Raw genomic sequence first — 14,135 nt, forward strand, 5'->3', positions numbered from 1 at the left:
GGGGGAAAGTTCTCAGGTAATTTAGAGCATACATTTGGATGTGATACAATGGAATATTATTTGGCCCTAAAAAGGAATGGAGTACAGATATGTACCACACAAAGGATGAACCTTGAAAATGTTATGCCAAGTGAAAGATGCCAGGCACCAAAGGCCACATATTACATGGTCCAATTTATACAAAATATCCAGGATAGTCAAATCCATAGAGATGGAAAATAGATTAGTGGTGGCTGGGGGTGGGAGAGAAGGGAGTGGGAGTGACTGTAAGAGGTATGGAATTTCCTTTTGATGAAAATGTTCTGGAATTAGATAGTGATGATGTTTGCACAACTTGGTGATATGCTGAAAACCACTGAATCGCACACTTCCAAAAGGTAAATATTATGGTATGTGGATTTTAAAACAAAAAGTTTATTGCTAAGACAAAAACCATTGAGTTTCAGTCTGTAAGAAACTATGGTGGCTGATAATGTATTACAAAACCTATAAGCTGGTCTGACAGTGAAGTGTTGGGGCTGGGTCTTGGTCAGTCATCTGCCTATCTAATCATCTGCCTATCTAATCATCTGCCTGACAAGTATTTATTGAGCACCTACTGTGTGTCAAGGCATGTGCAAGAACCCGGTCTATATTGATGAACAAGACAGTATGTCCCTCCTTCAGGATCTCCTACTAACTCACCGTGCCCTCTTGGGCAGTTTAGCTTCTCCGAGACTCTGTTTCCTCATCTGTCCCTATGAAAGAACGAGAGGCTGAGGTCCCTGGAGCAGTGGTTCCCAAACCCAGTGGTGCCTCAGAAACTGCCTCAGTGCTCCATTAAATTACAGGTTCCTGAAGGTCCTGTTCGGTCAGCCCAAGGTGGCTTTGGCACCTGTGGTTCTCTGCCCTGTCAGGTTTTGGAATCCCTGCCCAGGGCCCCTCAGAGCCCAAGGCCTGGCTATTTGCCATCCGAAATGAAGTCCCCTGCCTTGTCTGGCTGCTTTCTGGGTTGTCCCAGGTCTCCTCAAACCACCTCAGAATCTCCACTAACACTTTCTCTTTGGGGACCCTTGAGGTCACAGAGCACTGCCCAGGGGACCCAGCATTTCACCAGCTGCAAAATGAACTTTTCCTGCACTTCATCCCCCACGGATGTTAAAAAGAGTGAAACCAGGAAAAAGTTGTCCAAGTTCCAAAGTAAAACAAAGTTACTCATCCGTTTTTAGGGTCATTTTGCACTTTAGAGGTCAGCTGCTTGTTTTGCTCAGTTCTCATTATTTAGGGAAATATTTTCCATTAAGTTTCCTAAGCACAGATGATATTTGACAGACCAAATTGTTGTTTTAAGGTAGGGTTCTTATGTATATAGGCTAGGTCGCAAAATCGGTGTATAAATTTTAATGTGCACAGAAGCTTACACACACACACACACACACACACACACACAGTAAAGCTGGAATGTTTTTATATCCTCCCAGTACTCAGTGCTTCTTCCTAATTTGGGCAGCTAGGCAGAATGAGGTTCTGATGGCTCTTCCCTTAGCTGTGTGCACAATGGAAGATGGATTCGTACCTAGCGGGCGACCACCGGGGATGCCCAGTGTTCTGCAGTTGCATTGTCCACGGGAAGTGAGGGAAGAGAAAGGGTGAGGGCTGACACAGGCGAGGAGCCAGTTCTTGCTTAAGGCGTCAAAGAGCAGATGGGGGTGGGGGGTTCCTACCTGGGTCATTCTTTTCTGCAAAGGCCACTATGTGGATCCCATTCAAATCATCTTCCTGTGGGAGAAAAGAAGCAGAGGTTACACTCCCAGGTGGAGAGAAGTCAAGGCAGCATCAGGGACAGACTCAGAGGCTGGAATGGAAGTGGGAGGCGGGGAAGCGACACCGAGACACAGAGCAACAGAGCAGGGCGCACATTAAGCAAAGAAATACTGATGAGCAACTGGGAGGAAGGCATGGCATTTGCTAAATGGGTTTTCGAGACAGGAGAACACCAACTGCACACAAGCCATTAGCACTGAATGGGCCTCACTCCCGTGGTCTGGTGGGTCCGGGAGAGCAGCAGGAAAAGGCAAAAGGAGGAAGGATGTGAGTCTCGCTCATCAGAAGTTCTGAGGGCAGCAAGTACTCAGCATAGCTCAGCGAATGCAATGTCAGTCTATGTTTCAAGAATTCACCACCAGCAAATGTAATCAGTGATACACCAGATTATGGAAACTTCTGGACGCTGCTGACAGATCCTGAAATTGTCCCCAAGCAGGCAACAGAGAGGAATCTTTAGTGCTACATTATAGACAGGAGGCAAACTAGGATGTGGGTCTGTTTTGTTCACTCAAGGGTAGTGCTTACTGTTAAGACCTCTCCTATTGAAAACCTGTGTAGTCGGTAGGGGGCGCTTTGCAGACTTCTAAGTGATTTCCTTGGGTTCCTTTCTGCTCTGGAACCAGAGCTTGCCATAGGCCTCTAACGCGTATCTGGGAAGCTACAGGAAGAGTCTGGAATTTGGGGGCTAGGGAAGGTTGGGGGTGTGATGGGGAAGAGTGCGTATGGCGATTGGGCCTGCACGAAGCAAAGAATCTGGAGAGTATTTCAAGTCTGTGGGGCGAGCAAGTGGTATTCCATGTTTCTGTGTCCTGGACAGAAAGGACCATATGCTTATGTCTCCTTTGCATCAATTATTCCTGCAGAAGGACTAGCCAGAGCTTGGAGGGACCTCTGTTCTAAGAAATGTGATCCTCAGGAGACTTGGAGAGGAATGTGTGTGAGAATGAGGCGCCAGGGACAAATCTGTGAATACTGATTATCACTGACACGGGCACTCGGAATGTCATATCAGAATCATCCTATGGGGGGAGGAGGGGAAAACAACTCCAGGCATCTGAACCCTCCATGATCCCTGTTTCCATTTCAATTGATTTTAATGCTGGTGCGATCCTATCTAAATGCTAATTTTTCCCCTTGAGTTTGGAATGGACAAAACCTCCCAAAATTCTGAGAGAGATTAAATGGAAAATATTATTATTAAAAACAAGAGAGTGGGCATTGCCTAGGTCAGACTCACTGGGGAATTGAATTTTACAGATGGGTGGGTGTGTGTGCGCGTACACGCGTGCAGGTTTATTACACAAATCTGACAGCAGCCAGAAGGGGTTTCCCTGTTTTACATTTGCTATTATTATCAGACAGAATACCCTGCTCAGTTCTCATTACGCTGCCCTCTGTCTCTGTCTCCTGCCATCAGTGTGAAGGCAGTGGTATTAACTCCGTGAAGCAGGCTTCATTTCTGTGTGCCCTTCTAGAATGGATTTGGAAATTGGTTTTAGAATTAAGCATCCATATTCATTTGCTGAGAGACTGCTCATAATATGGCTGTCACTCCCCAGGCCTCTGTGGTCCCTGGATGGAGAGCTATAACCGAAGCAAAGAGCGTCTGTCGTTGTGGGTCTCGGAGATTCAGCACCCAAGCCTGTATTGAACACCTGTAAAGAGGCAGGTGTGTGCTCAGTGCCAGGTACTTTCGGAAATAAACTCACAGAGCAGACCCCATGGGCAAGCCTGTAAGTCAATGGAAGAGCCGTGCTGACCATCCACAGGACTGACCACCCCAGGGGCTTTCTCTGAACCCCACAACCTCTGCCCAGAATCCCCATTTGGTCTTTGGATCACATTGTCTTGAAAATGATCTTTCTTTTTTATTTGAATGAGTCTTTCTTTCTCAACCAGATGGCAAGCTCCCTGAGGGGAGGGATTATGCCTTAAAATAACAACGTTGGTTAAAATGGCAACAGTAAAACTTGCCATTTGCCACTCTGTATATCAGTACTTTGTAAGTACATTGTTTCTAAATCTCAAACGAAAGTCTTATTCCTGTTCAATGCTTAAAGAATTGAAGTGACTTGCCTCAAGCCACAGAGCTGGTATGTGACGTAACTGGGATTGAAGCCAGTTCTGTCTGGCCCCAAAGCCCATGCTCTTTCTACTTACTGAAGGGGTCCAGAATAAGCCACTGTGGCATAAAAAGTATTCTGAACTAAAGGCATTTGAATTCCTGAAATCCCTTATTTGCCCAAAAGCAGAGCCTCCCCAAAGAATTCAATTGTCGTAAACACCCTCCCCAGGTGCCATGCTAATCTTCATGCCATGTATTCTCGACAGACATTGTCATGAGCTATCATGTCTCCTATCTAGTCTTCTAAGTACCCATTTACCTTCCCCAAAAGTCCTTTGTTCTCCCAGAAGTGCCCCTCCCCATCCCCTATTCAGATGGTATATTTCTTGGTGAACTCCCATGCATAAATAGGTAATTAAATCTGTTTTTTTATTCCTCAAGCGAATCTATCTTTTGTCACTTTAATTTGCAGGCCTCCAATACTGAACCTAAGAGGATAGAGGAAAAAAATTTCCTCCTTGACATCACCAAAGCACAGAATGGGCTCCATGATTCTGTTGTTCTCCTACAGGGTTTGCAGAAGATGTTGCAAACTCAAGTCAGTGGCTCTTACTTTAGTTAAAAGATTGAGACGGGGCCTTTATTTAAATTGACTGAGCCCCAGATCCCCAAAAGGACTGGAGATTTGAGAGTTACTTTGGTGAATACCTTGCTCTGGATTCCTTAGCACTGTACATGGCCCTCTGTCGTAGCAGAGAGCAAACCGGACGGGTATTCTATGTTTTGAGACTGCTTCGTCAACTGAACCGTGACGGCCTGAGGACAGGACAACAATGTTCATTTTTATAATCTTTGTGCTTAGGACAATGTAATAGGTTCTTATTAATGCCTATGGACTTCAAAAAAGTACGGTGATAAAAATCTTACATCCTGGTTGAAGAAAATTAGAAAAATATGAGAGCTACCAAGAGGAAACTAACACATCAATCACCTGCCAACCAGATAGATCCCCTGTGTGCATATTTTCTCTGTTTCCTTCCAGTCTCTGTTGAATGTTTGTTCTCATGTTGAATGAAACGATGGCCAAGTTAAAAAAAAAAAAATGCAGTTAAAAGTAGCAGGCTCCCTCCCTGGTCCAATGGAGTGTCCAAAGAGCTCTTCTGGAGGTTTCTGGCCCCCTCTTGGAGTTCCTTTGCTATTGCAACAGTGGGAGGAGTCTTTTAGAGGAACTGCTGGCTCCCATCCCTGTGGGCTTATGCCCAGGACTCTGGCTGACCACTTGCCAGGATGGAGAGCCAGTTGGAAGGCAGAGTCTCAAAGGGGAAGGACATGTCAGCACTGGGTCTAGACCATGCCCTACCCCACCTTGACCACCTTTGACTATGCTAAATAAATAAATATCTATCTGGTTTACACTCAGCAGATACTGCTAGGCACCAATTTCTTTAGTAATAATACATTATGTGCTTTCTGTGCTTTGCTGCTTTAAAAACCTGCACAATCAGGGAGAGGCCAATAGTTGCTTTAGCCCTACCTAGTTTTCCTATCTCATGGAAATATTTTGCAGTAACTGGGAAGTAGGTGTTGAAGATAAAGACTTCTAAGTGCATTAACGGGTCCCATGACCCCAACATCTGTGGTTTAAGATGCTGTGGCTAAGTGGCCCACAGAGATGCTGTTCTTCAGAGCAGTGCCCGCCTAGGTGGGCACAGGTAGATGGGGAAGGGGTTCGGGGAGGGGCTCCCCAGAGAGCCTGCTAACAGGTTGGTTTCTGCTTCTTTTTCAGGATGAAAAGGTGATGCTGTAGGGCCTGTCCTGCCTTCCCCTCTGAGTTGGAGACATGGATGAGGGGCGGGCTAGGTCTGCATGGGAGTTAGGTGGACGTCATGTGAGTATTCCGTGCTGGGGTGTTGGAAAGGAGTAAACCAGTCCAATGCCATTTTCTCGATCAGGTTAAATTTAATACACAGTCCATTCCTTCTTAGAAAACACTTGAATCTCTAATAGTGTGGAAAATATGAGCCATCATTGTTATTTTATACTATAGCAAAAGGCTGTGACGTACGTTATTCATTCAGTGAAAAGAAAACAGAGTGAGATCCGTTGAAGCCAGACAGTGGATTTTCCTCCTGAACGCCCACCTCCGATATGGTTAAGGGGGAGCATTTCTGCAGGGCAGTGTGGGGGGGCCGAGGGGTATTTGTTGCTGGGGGAGGGGCAGGACCTAGACTGTCCCGCTGTGGAATGTGGTGGTTTTGGGTGTGAGACTGCTGTACCAGTGAGGAAAGGCCTGAGAGAAGGGACCTGCAATTTTGTAGTCTCTGCCCTCCAGGTGTCGAGGTAATTGACACTCATCACTTAGGTATGAAGAAAATAAACAAAAGACCTAAGGATAGAGGCACAGCAGGGCAGAACAGTAGTAATCATTCTCCATTTAAAATGGTACCTTGTGTCACGCAAGACACAGAAAGACCAAGAACGTATCCCAGATCAAAGGCAATTAAAGAAACATAACACCCAAACACAAGGGTGTGACCCAGGATTTTATCCTGGGCCAGGGAACAGCTCAGGTATTTAGGGCTAAAACGGAAACTATGTTTGCTACTTACTCTCAAAAGGTTCAGGGGAAAATTATCTGTATCTTTATCAAAAGAGCATGATAACGCAAAGGTGGTAAAATGTTAACATTTGGGGAATCTGAGTAAAGAGATCATGGAATTCTTTGCACTACTTGCTATGTCTGAAATGATTTTAAGTAAAAAGGTTGTGAAAAGAAATATTATTTTTAAAGCACTGTTGCACCTTTCTGTTATTTTTTAAATCTAGTAACAAGACGCTTAGAAGTTTATGTTTTTGAAAGGTGGGGATGTTGTGAAAATACGTTTCTATTGTGCTGTGTTGTTCTGAAGGGATCCACTCCTTTGAGTGGATTATTTGCCCTTCAGTGTCTTATGAAATGTTTACTCTACCTATAGGCATCCAGATGAGTTACATGCCAGTAAAACATAAAGTGTCAAGTTACTCCATGACTCTGTTCACCCATGCATTTAGACTCTGAATTAATAATAAATAAATAGAGAAATAAGTAAATAAATACTTCCATCTGAATCCCTTTCTCCTCCCCACTCACAGCCCCTCTGCCAAAATGGTGCCTTGTGGGACGTGGCCCACTCTCGGGAGGTTATGCTGGAAAGAACATGAGATTTGGCCGCAGATGGTCCAAAATTTAAGTCCCAAGATCTAATGCTTATTAACTATGTGTCCTCGAGTGATTAATTTAATCCGTGTGATCACCAACTTCCCCATGTAAAATGGGGCTAAAATAACACATGTTCTCCATCACTTTCTAGAACTGTTGAATGACCCAAGTAAAAGGATACATGAAATGCTTTGAAAAAATGGTCCGCAGGCTTTGGTTGCTATTGTTTATGGAATTTTGTATAAAACTGAGGTGGGGTGAAAGGTTGGATCTCTATGACCCTCTTTTGAATACACCTTTGTCCCACCTGACCTGTTGTCTCTGACTTAGACGGAGAGGACAATCTGACTCAGTGCTTTCCAGCACCGTGAATTGAAATTTATAAAAACAGCTGCCATTCATTGATCAAGCACCTACCATATTCTGGGCTCTTCACGTCACTCAAACTTACAAAAAAGCCCTGATTTTAGAGGCAGAAACTAAAGCCTAAAACTGTCACATGACTTGATATAAGATGCAAAGCTATGGAGCAAATTCTGGGTTTGACCCTAAGTCTCTATATTCCATAGCAGGAGCTCTTTCCACTCTGTTATCCTGGGTCCCTATGGCCAGTGAACGGAAGCCAGTGGTCACCATGGGAAATGAACTCAGAGAGAAATAAACGTTGCCTCATGGGTAGCACCAAAGAGGCATAAATTGGATCCATGGAGAACTGGGTTTTAATTGAGCATGTTATCCATGTTTCAAATCCTCGACCATCCAGACATCTGCTACAGCTAAATAGAACTTGGTTGAGTTTTGGAACTGAAAGGGGTATTTCTCTTGGGGAATATACTGGTCTCTACAAGACAGGAGTTTGCCACTTTCTTACCCATGTTTCAAACATGTCTTCCGGGCGTAGGCGACGTAGGGTGGGTCTGAAAAAAAAAAGAGAGGTTCCTTGAGTAGAGATTACCATGGCAGACACCGAGACACCACCACACACACATTGAAGCTCACCCCTCACCCTGCTGGGTCACACTGAGAGCTGAGCCTAAAGCTGTCAGCCTTTTCGTAGACCCATTTGACCCAAGGATTACAAAGTCTATTACAAAGGATCAGAGGGCTCAGGGTCAGCTCATTCCCTGGGCAAGAGGCCATTTCTCTCCTCCCAGACAGGTGTCACTCCTGAGTGCCCAGAGCAGGCCCCGAACCAGGGGGACTGGGAGAGAAAACAAGGGGTCTTTCGTTTTTTTTTTACCATCAGGATCATCCATCAAAAGCCCTTTAGGGATGTTTGGAGGAGCAGGGAGGATCTGTATTTTGTTCATGGTTTCACTTCTTTCTGAATGTTCCAAGTAGTGCTCAATATGTTGATATTTGCTTCTCTGAGTATTGCCTCCCTGTAGGGACCGGGACAGACTGGGTGATGAAATCACAGTGCTCCAGGTCCAATGAGCGTATATGAGCAGGTGTCAGGGAAGGGGGGGTGGGCCTGGTGGTGAACCCACCACCATGTTCCAATATTGCCCCTCCATCCAGATCAGGGGTCAGCAGACTACTGCTGACAGGCCAAATCCAGCCAGTGCCTCCTATTTTTATAAATACACTATTTGGGGGCACAGCCACACCCTGTCATTCACACGGTGTCTACGGCTGCTTTCACACCACAACAGCAGGCTTGGTGTCACAACAGAGACCTTCTGGTCTACAGAGCCTGAACTATTTACTATCTGGCCCTTTGCAGAGAAAGTTTGTGGTCCATGCTAGGGCTGCTCTAAGTGATGTCAGATATTCCTCTCCCGGAAGTTCTGTGTATAGAATGTTCATCCTTGGCTGAGTTACTCAACAACCCAGAGTCCAAGTCCTTGATCTATAAAATGGGGATAATAACAATTACCCGTCATGTTAAATGGTAGATAACATTGCTTCCCTCAGCACCTACCGTGGTACTTGGCATATCAGGAGGCTGCCCCTGAATCACTGTTGTTATTATTATTGTAAGAAGTTTACTTACATCTTTCTCTGACTTCGAGGGGATTTGCTGACTGGGGGTAGGTGATCCAACCCTATCTGCAAGTGTAGACCCATGTTCGGAACATGTAGCAACATCCCTGCCACTGATTGATGACCCACAAAGCCATTCTAGTGAGTTCAGTTCTGCTGGGGGTGCTAGCTCCAGGTTGTTGCTCTTGGGGGTCTGAAATGTCAGGCCTGAGGGCCTTCTCCATTTCCCAGACCTTGGATCCCCCCACTCCACCCCCCTGCATGCCATCTGGGGCACCTTTGGTGCTCCTTCACAAACTCCACGAGCTCCTCTTCTGTGTAAGGTTTGTCAGGGATGGCAACGGGCTCGTCCATAAACGGCTCGTAGAAGTCAACCTCGTTCATCTTCAAGGACAATTTCTTTGCAACCTGTACCAATGAGAAACATCACAATAGTTTCCTTGAATGCTAGCCTAGAGTAGCAGTGGATGGTCCATCTACAAGGAGTATGTGTGTTCTCAGGCAAAGACATGCCTGGTTGTCACTTAAATGTTGTCGTGATAGGAACTCATCACCTAAGACCTGGCTGGACCCATCAAACAAGGACAGATAGGGAGGGAAGAGCCTATCTGGCCAACCAAGACCAAGCAGGGTCAGGGAGCAGACAGAATGCAAAGTGGGGAATCTAATTCTACAATCGCCATCACTCCACTGTATTTGCCAGGAGGAGGAAACAAATGTCAACAGAAATGCTCAGTGTCCTGAGATGTGTCAATATAATTGAACCAATTTTGATAAAATAAGCAATTGCTAGGAACCATGTAAAGCAGACAGGTATTCAGAAGCAGAGGCCAACCCATTGATTCTTGATCAGTGCATGAACCCTTCTTGTACTCAGGTTGAAGCACTGGCCCTAGGGTTGTCTTAGTCCTGGGCTTGTGTGATGGTTTGTCAGACTCTGGGCACTGCCAGTCAGAACGTGGCCAACCATCCCAGTTTGTCCAGAGTGGAGGGATTTTCCTGGATTTAGAGTCCCTCTCAGCGCTAAAACTGGGATAGTATCCAGTAAGCCGGGTTGAGTTGCTCACCCTCCACCAGATGAAAAGCTCAGGGAGTCAGACAGAGCCTGGAAAGGATCCCCTCTCTTGATGCAAGTGGCTGCATGGTCTTGTCAGGGCAGAATGGTTGCTGTGTTCGCTTGCAGACCTCTTTTTGTGAAATGATTTGAGAGGCCTGGAATGTGCAATGCTTTGTAGAAGACCAATGCCATTCTTTTCTAGTTCAGAGCTGTGGTCCAAGAAAGCACAGGGATGAACAGTGGTTTCCTTGAAACTTGAAAGAGCAATTGCCTGAGAGCTGACGCCCTGCGGTGGTAACTGACAATGCAGTGGCCAGCGGCAGCCGGGACTAATTGGGGAGGGGGCGGAACTGGGTGTTACATAAGCGGTTACACAAGGAGGTCCATTCTGAGGAAACACTGGTATCCCTGTGGGTTTCATCATCCATTGCTATTAATTCCAGGTTCCAAAAGACATTTCTTAACAGAAAGTACTTAACAGAAAGAAACGCAGCTAGTCAGTCAGCGGAGATTTTATGGCTAAGTTGATTTTGTCTTAAGAGGCAGGAAGGTGTGGGTTTTTTTTTTTCTTACTTTTTTCCCTCTTCCAAGGGTTGGGGGTTGGGGTGGATGATGGGGTGGGGGGCATGGGGGTAACCAGCAACTGTACGATCAGTGTCTGGTTTTACACACAGCTCTTCGCAAAGCTGGGCCCATCCTAGAATAGGCTTGAAAATGACATTGGATTCTGGTTTTCTGAGCTCACTTACTATGTATATTTTAGGAGCCAAGAAAAACAATAATAACAGCAAGCACAAAGAATACTTGCTACACGGCAGGCACTGTTACAAAGTGTTTTCGGTGGATTACTTCATGAATCCTCCCTTGGATTGTATGAACTAAAAGCAATTATACTTCTTCTACGATGGATACACCCAAGACACAATCGGAGTACCCTACCTGGAGGGGACAGAGCCAGAATTCAAACCCAGGCAGTGGAGTGTTCTAAACTACCAGTGTGCCAGTATGCCAACTTTCCCTTCATTAGAAAATGACCTTCTCCTTGACACTGTAATGAAAGGAACATACGTCCCTATAAATATTACATTGGCGCTGCACGTGTTTAGTGAGATGTTTCCCCTTCCTCTGGTAACACACTCTCATCAATTTGTTCCCCCATCACAGTCTGCTAGAATTCAGGCTTCCTGAAGAGGAAAAGGGGCTCCTGAGAGCCTCTGTGGAAGTAAGCAGTGTGGGGGCATATGAGCGTTGAGGAGTGGGTCTCTGGTCCTTGCATGGCCGTGTCTGGGTCTGCCGTGTTAAGATCATGAATCTAAGATTGAATCGTAATGTTCTTAAGTTTAAGTCTGGGGATGGCTGAGCAAACTTTTCCCGAGTCCCCACCACTGTCACGGAGTGCCCTCATCATGGATCTTAGAGCATCTCCTTTCATTCTGTTAATTGTATCTTGGGTGGTAGGGATGGAAGGAGATTTAACTGATTGAGGCATTGATTCATGCGTCGACATAAAACAAGGATTTAGTGGGGCCCTACTGTATCTGGGCCACTATTCTGGGACCAGACCTGCTTCATGAGCTGAGCAGTTATGTGAAAATGGATTTTACTCTTGAAAGCTGAAGAGGTCCATATAATGAATTATTTTGTGCCTTTTTGTTTGTTTGTTTGTTTGTTGAACTAGTTGGAATAGATTTTGCCAAAGACAAGAAAAACACAATGTACAGTGGCCGTTTTTTTGACATTTGCCTCTAAATGAATTTTGAGACAGATGTTTTTTCGACCAGTTACTAAGCCATTTCAGCTGTTGCAAATGACACTGACTCACTAAATTTAGGCCTTTTCAATGTGTGTCTTCTCCATTAACTTTGTTTAGATAATCACAGCTTCTTTTGGCCCCAGGATGGTTTGAAAAATGCTTTTGCTTCTCCGTGTTCACGCCAAGAAAGGCACAAGTCAGTGGGAGGCGACATGGGATGATTAGAACTGACCTTTTTCACACTGTGAGGTGTAGGAGAGTGGACGCTGTCCTTAGCCCTCTGACCCTCTCTTGCTCCATTTGCTTAGAGATGTTGGGCCCTTGTGTGGCTTGGTTTAGGATCAGGTACCACAGATCAGGACTGGTCACAAGCCAGTGTGCCAGGTAAAACCCCTTGGGAGCTTTTTGAAAATGCGAATTCCTACGCCCCGTCAAAAATCCTAGAAAATCCAAATTTCCAGGGCGAGGGTCCAGGAATCCATCGTTTTAAAAGTTCTTTGGGGGGATACCAATATGGCCCGTGTTTGGAAGCTGCTGACTGCCAACTGTACACCAGCAGCCCTGACAGCTCACCCTCTTTACAGTTCTCCAACTCACATACAATAATCCCCCCTTATCCGCCATAATGCTTTCCGTGGTTTCAGCTGCCCGCAGTCAACCGCCGTCCAAAAATATTAAATGGAAAAGTCCAGAAATAAACAGTTCATAAGTTTTAAATTGTGTGCCATTCTGAGCAGCGTGATGGGGGCAACTGTGCTTTCTGGACTTCGCTATCTCCCACTGGGCATTGTCACACACACACACACACACACACATCCAATTGATGGGTGCAAGTTCTTAAGTCCCAGGTGGCATTGCGTTCTCTCTGTGCAACAGCTCTTCCCTCTGTGTTCCATGTAGATACAGAGTGTGTCTTTCTCTTTTTGAATGTCATGAAATCCTACCAGGCAGCGTGAACAGTGGCACTCATGACTCAGTGTCTTGTAGGGGGGTTAGTGAAGAGACTCTGTGTTCTTAATTATAGCCTGACCTCACCTTCTTCATGGGCCACAGACATGCAGCCATCTGGTCGGGCTGGGAAGCACATCTGAAAACTGACACCACCCTGAACTCTGCATTGAACCACACTTCTAAGAACTGAGGCTTTGTTGCTTGGCCAAGCTTGTCTGCCCAACTCTGTCTTCCCTCAGATGAGTTCTTACCCAGGAGCCATTATAGTCACTCTTGGTCCATCAAAACTAAGCGTCAGCGATGGATTTAGTTTAGGCTTCTCTGTACCTTCCCTTCTCTACTAATCTCCTTTCCCAGTTTCCATCCTCCTGGGCCTAGACGACTCCCTTTTGTGAACATTTGTACTCATAGCGAGCTAACCTTCGCTGAAGGTTCCTGTGTGCCAGATGTCAGCTACGTGTTTTAGATGTCTTGCTTCTTTCTCTGGAGTAGAGGAGTACAGACCATTGACTTTGAAGTCGGGCTGACCTAAGATTCCATCCAGCTGCACAGCCTCTTTTGTGACCAGGAGCTAGTCACTTAACCTCTCGGTGCCCCAGTTTCATCCTCTGGAGGCTGAGAATACAAATTCCTCTTTTACAGGGGTATTGAGAAGATTAAATGAGAAAACCTATAGAAAGCTCTTAGCACAAAGCCTGGCACATGAAAGGTACTTACGACACTAAATGATAGTTATTACTCTTTCTGGCATTCTTGCTCAAGATTTCTCCCAGCTCTAATCCAACCAATTAGGGTAAACGTTCTTCAAGTTTAGATGATGTAACTTAGATTATGGACCTTTCATCTGGATTGCAGACTTGTAGACAGGGGCCGTATCCATAGACGTGGTTCAATGTATGTATGAATTGAATGTAACCTCTTTTCATCATAGACCTTCCCTGCTTTAGCACCTACAGGCTTGTTTTCCACACAACACTTCAAGTTTTCTGAGTGTGTGTGTCATGGGGATGTTATATGTGTGTGTTGTGTGAGTGTGTATATTGCTTGTGAATGTATGTGTGTGTTACATGTGTGTTGGGGATGTTGTAGGTATGTCATGTATGTGTGTTGTGTGTGCTATATATGTGTGTGTTGCGCGTATGTTATACAGGTGTGGGTGTGTACCCAGAATCTCAAGTGTAGGTACAGAGTTTTCTCCTTAATGGGGTGACACAGAGGAAAGGGCAGGGGTTGGGGGGCACAGATTGTCTTAAATTGGGATCTCAGCACTACCGTAAATTTGCCAGAGACCTTGGATATTACTTAAACTTACTAAAAT

General features: G+C 45.4%; 1 protein-coding gene across 1 annotated transcript in view; it reads right to left on the reverse strand.

The window, feature by feature from the left end:
- The window catches only part of CASQ2 (calsequestrin 2), a 58,167-nt gene that overhangs the window by 11,642 nt on the left and 32,390 nt on the right, over positions 1-14,135 (reverse strand). The window contains exons 6-8 of the mRNA XM_019730338.2: positions 9,334-9,464; positions 7,942-7,987; positions 1,704-1,758 (exon numbers count right to left, since the gene is read on the reverse strand). Of these exons, the coding sequence (XP_019585897.1) occupies positions 1,704-1,758; positions 7,942-7,987; positions 9,334-9,464 (232 nt within the window). The remainder of the gene's footprint in view (positions 1-1,703; positions 1,759-7,941; positions 7,988-9,333; positions 9,465-14,135) is intronic.

This window comes from Rhinolophus sinicus, linkage group LG14, assembly GCF_036562045.2.
Source record: "Rhinolophus sinicus isolate RSC01 linkage group LG14, ASM3656204v1, whole genome shotgun sequence".
Classification (NCBI taxonomy): domain Eukaryota; kingdom Metazoa; phylum Chordata; class Mammalia; order Chiroptera; family Rhinolophidae; genus Rhinolophus; species Rhinolophus sinicus.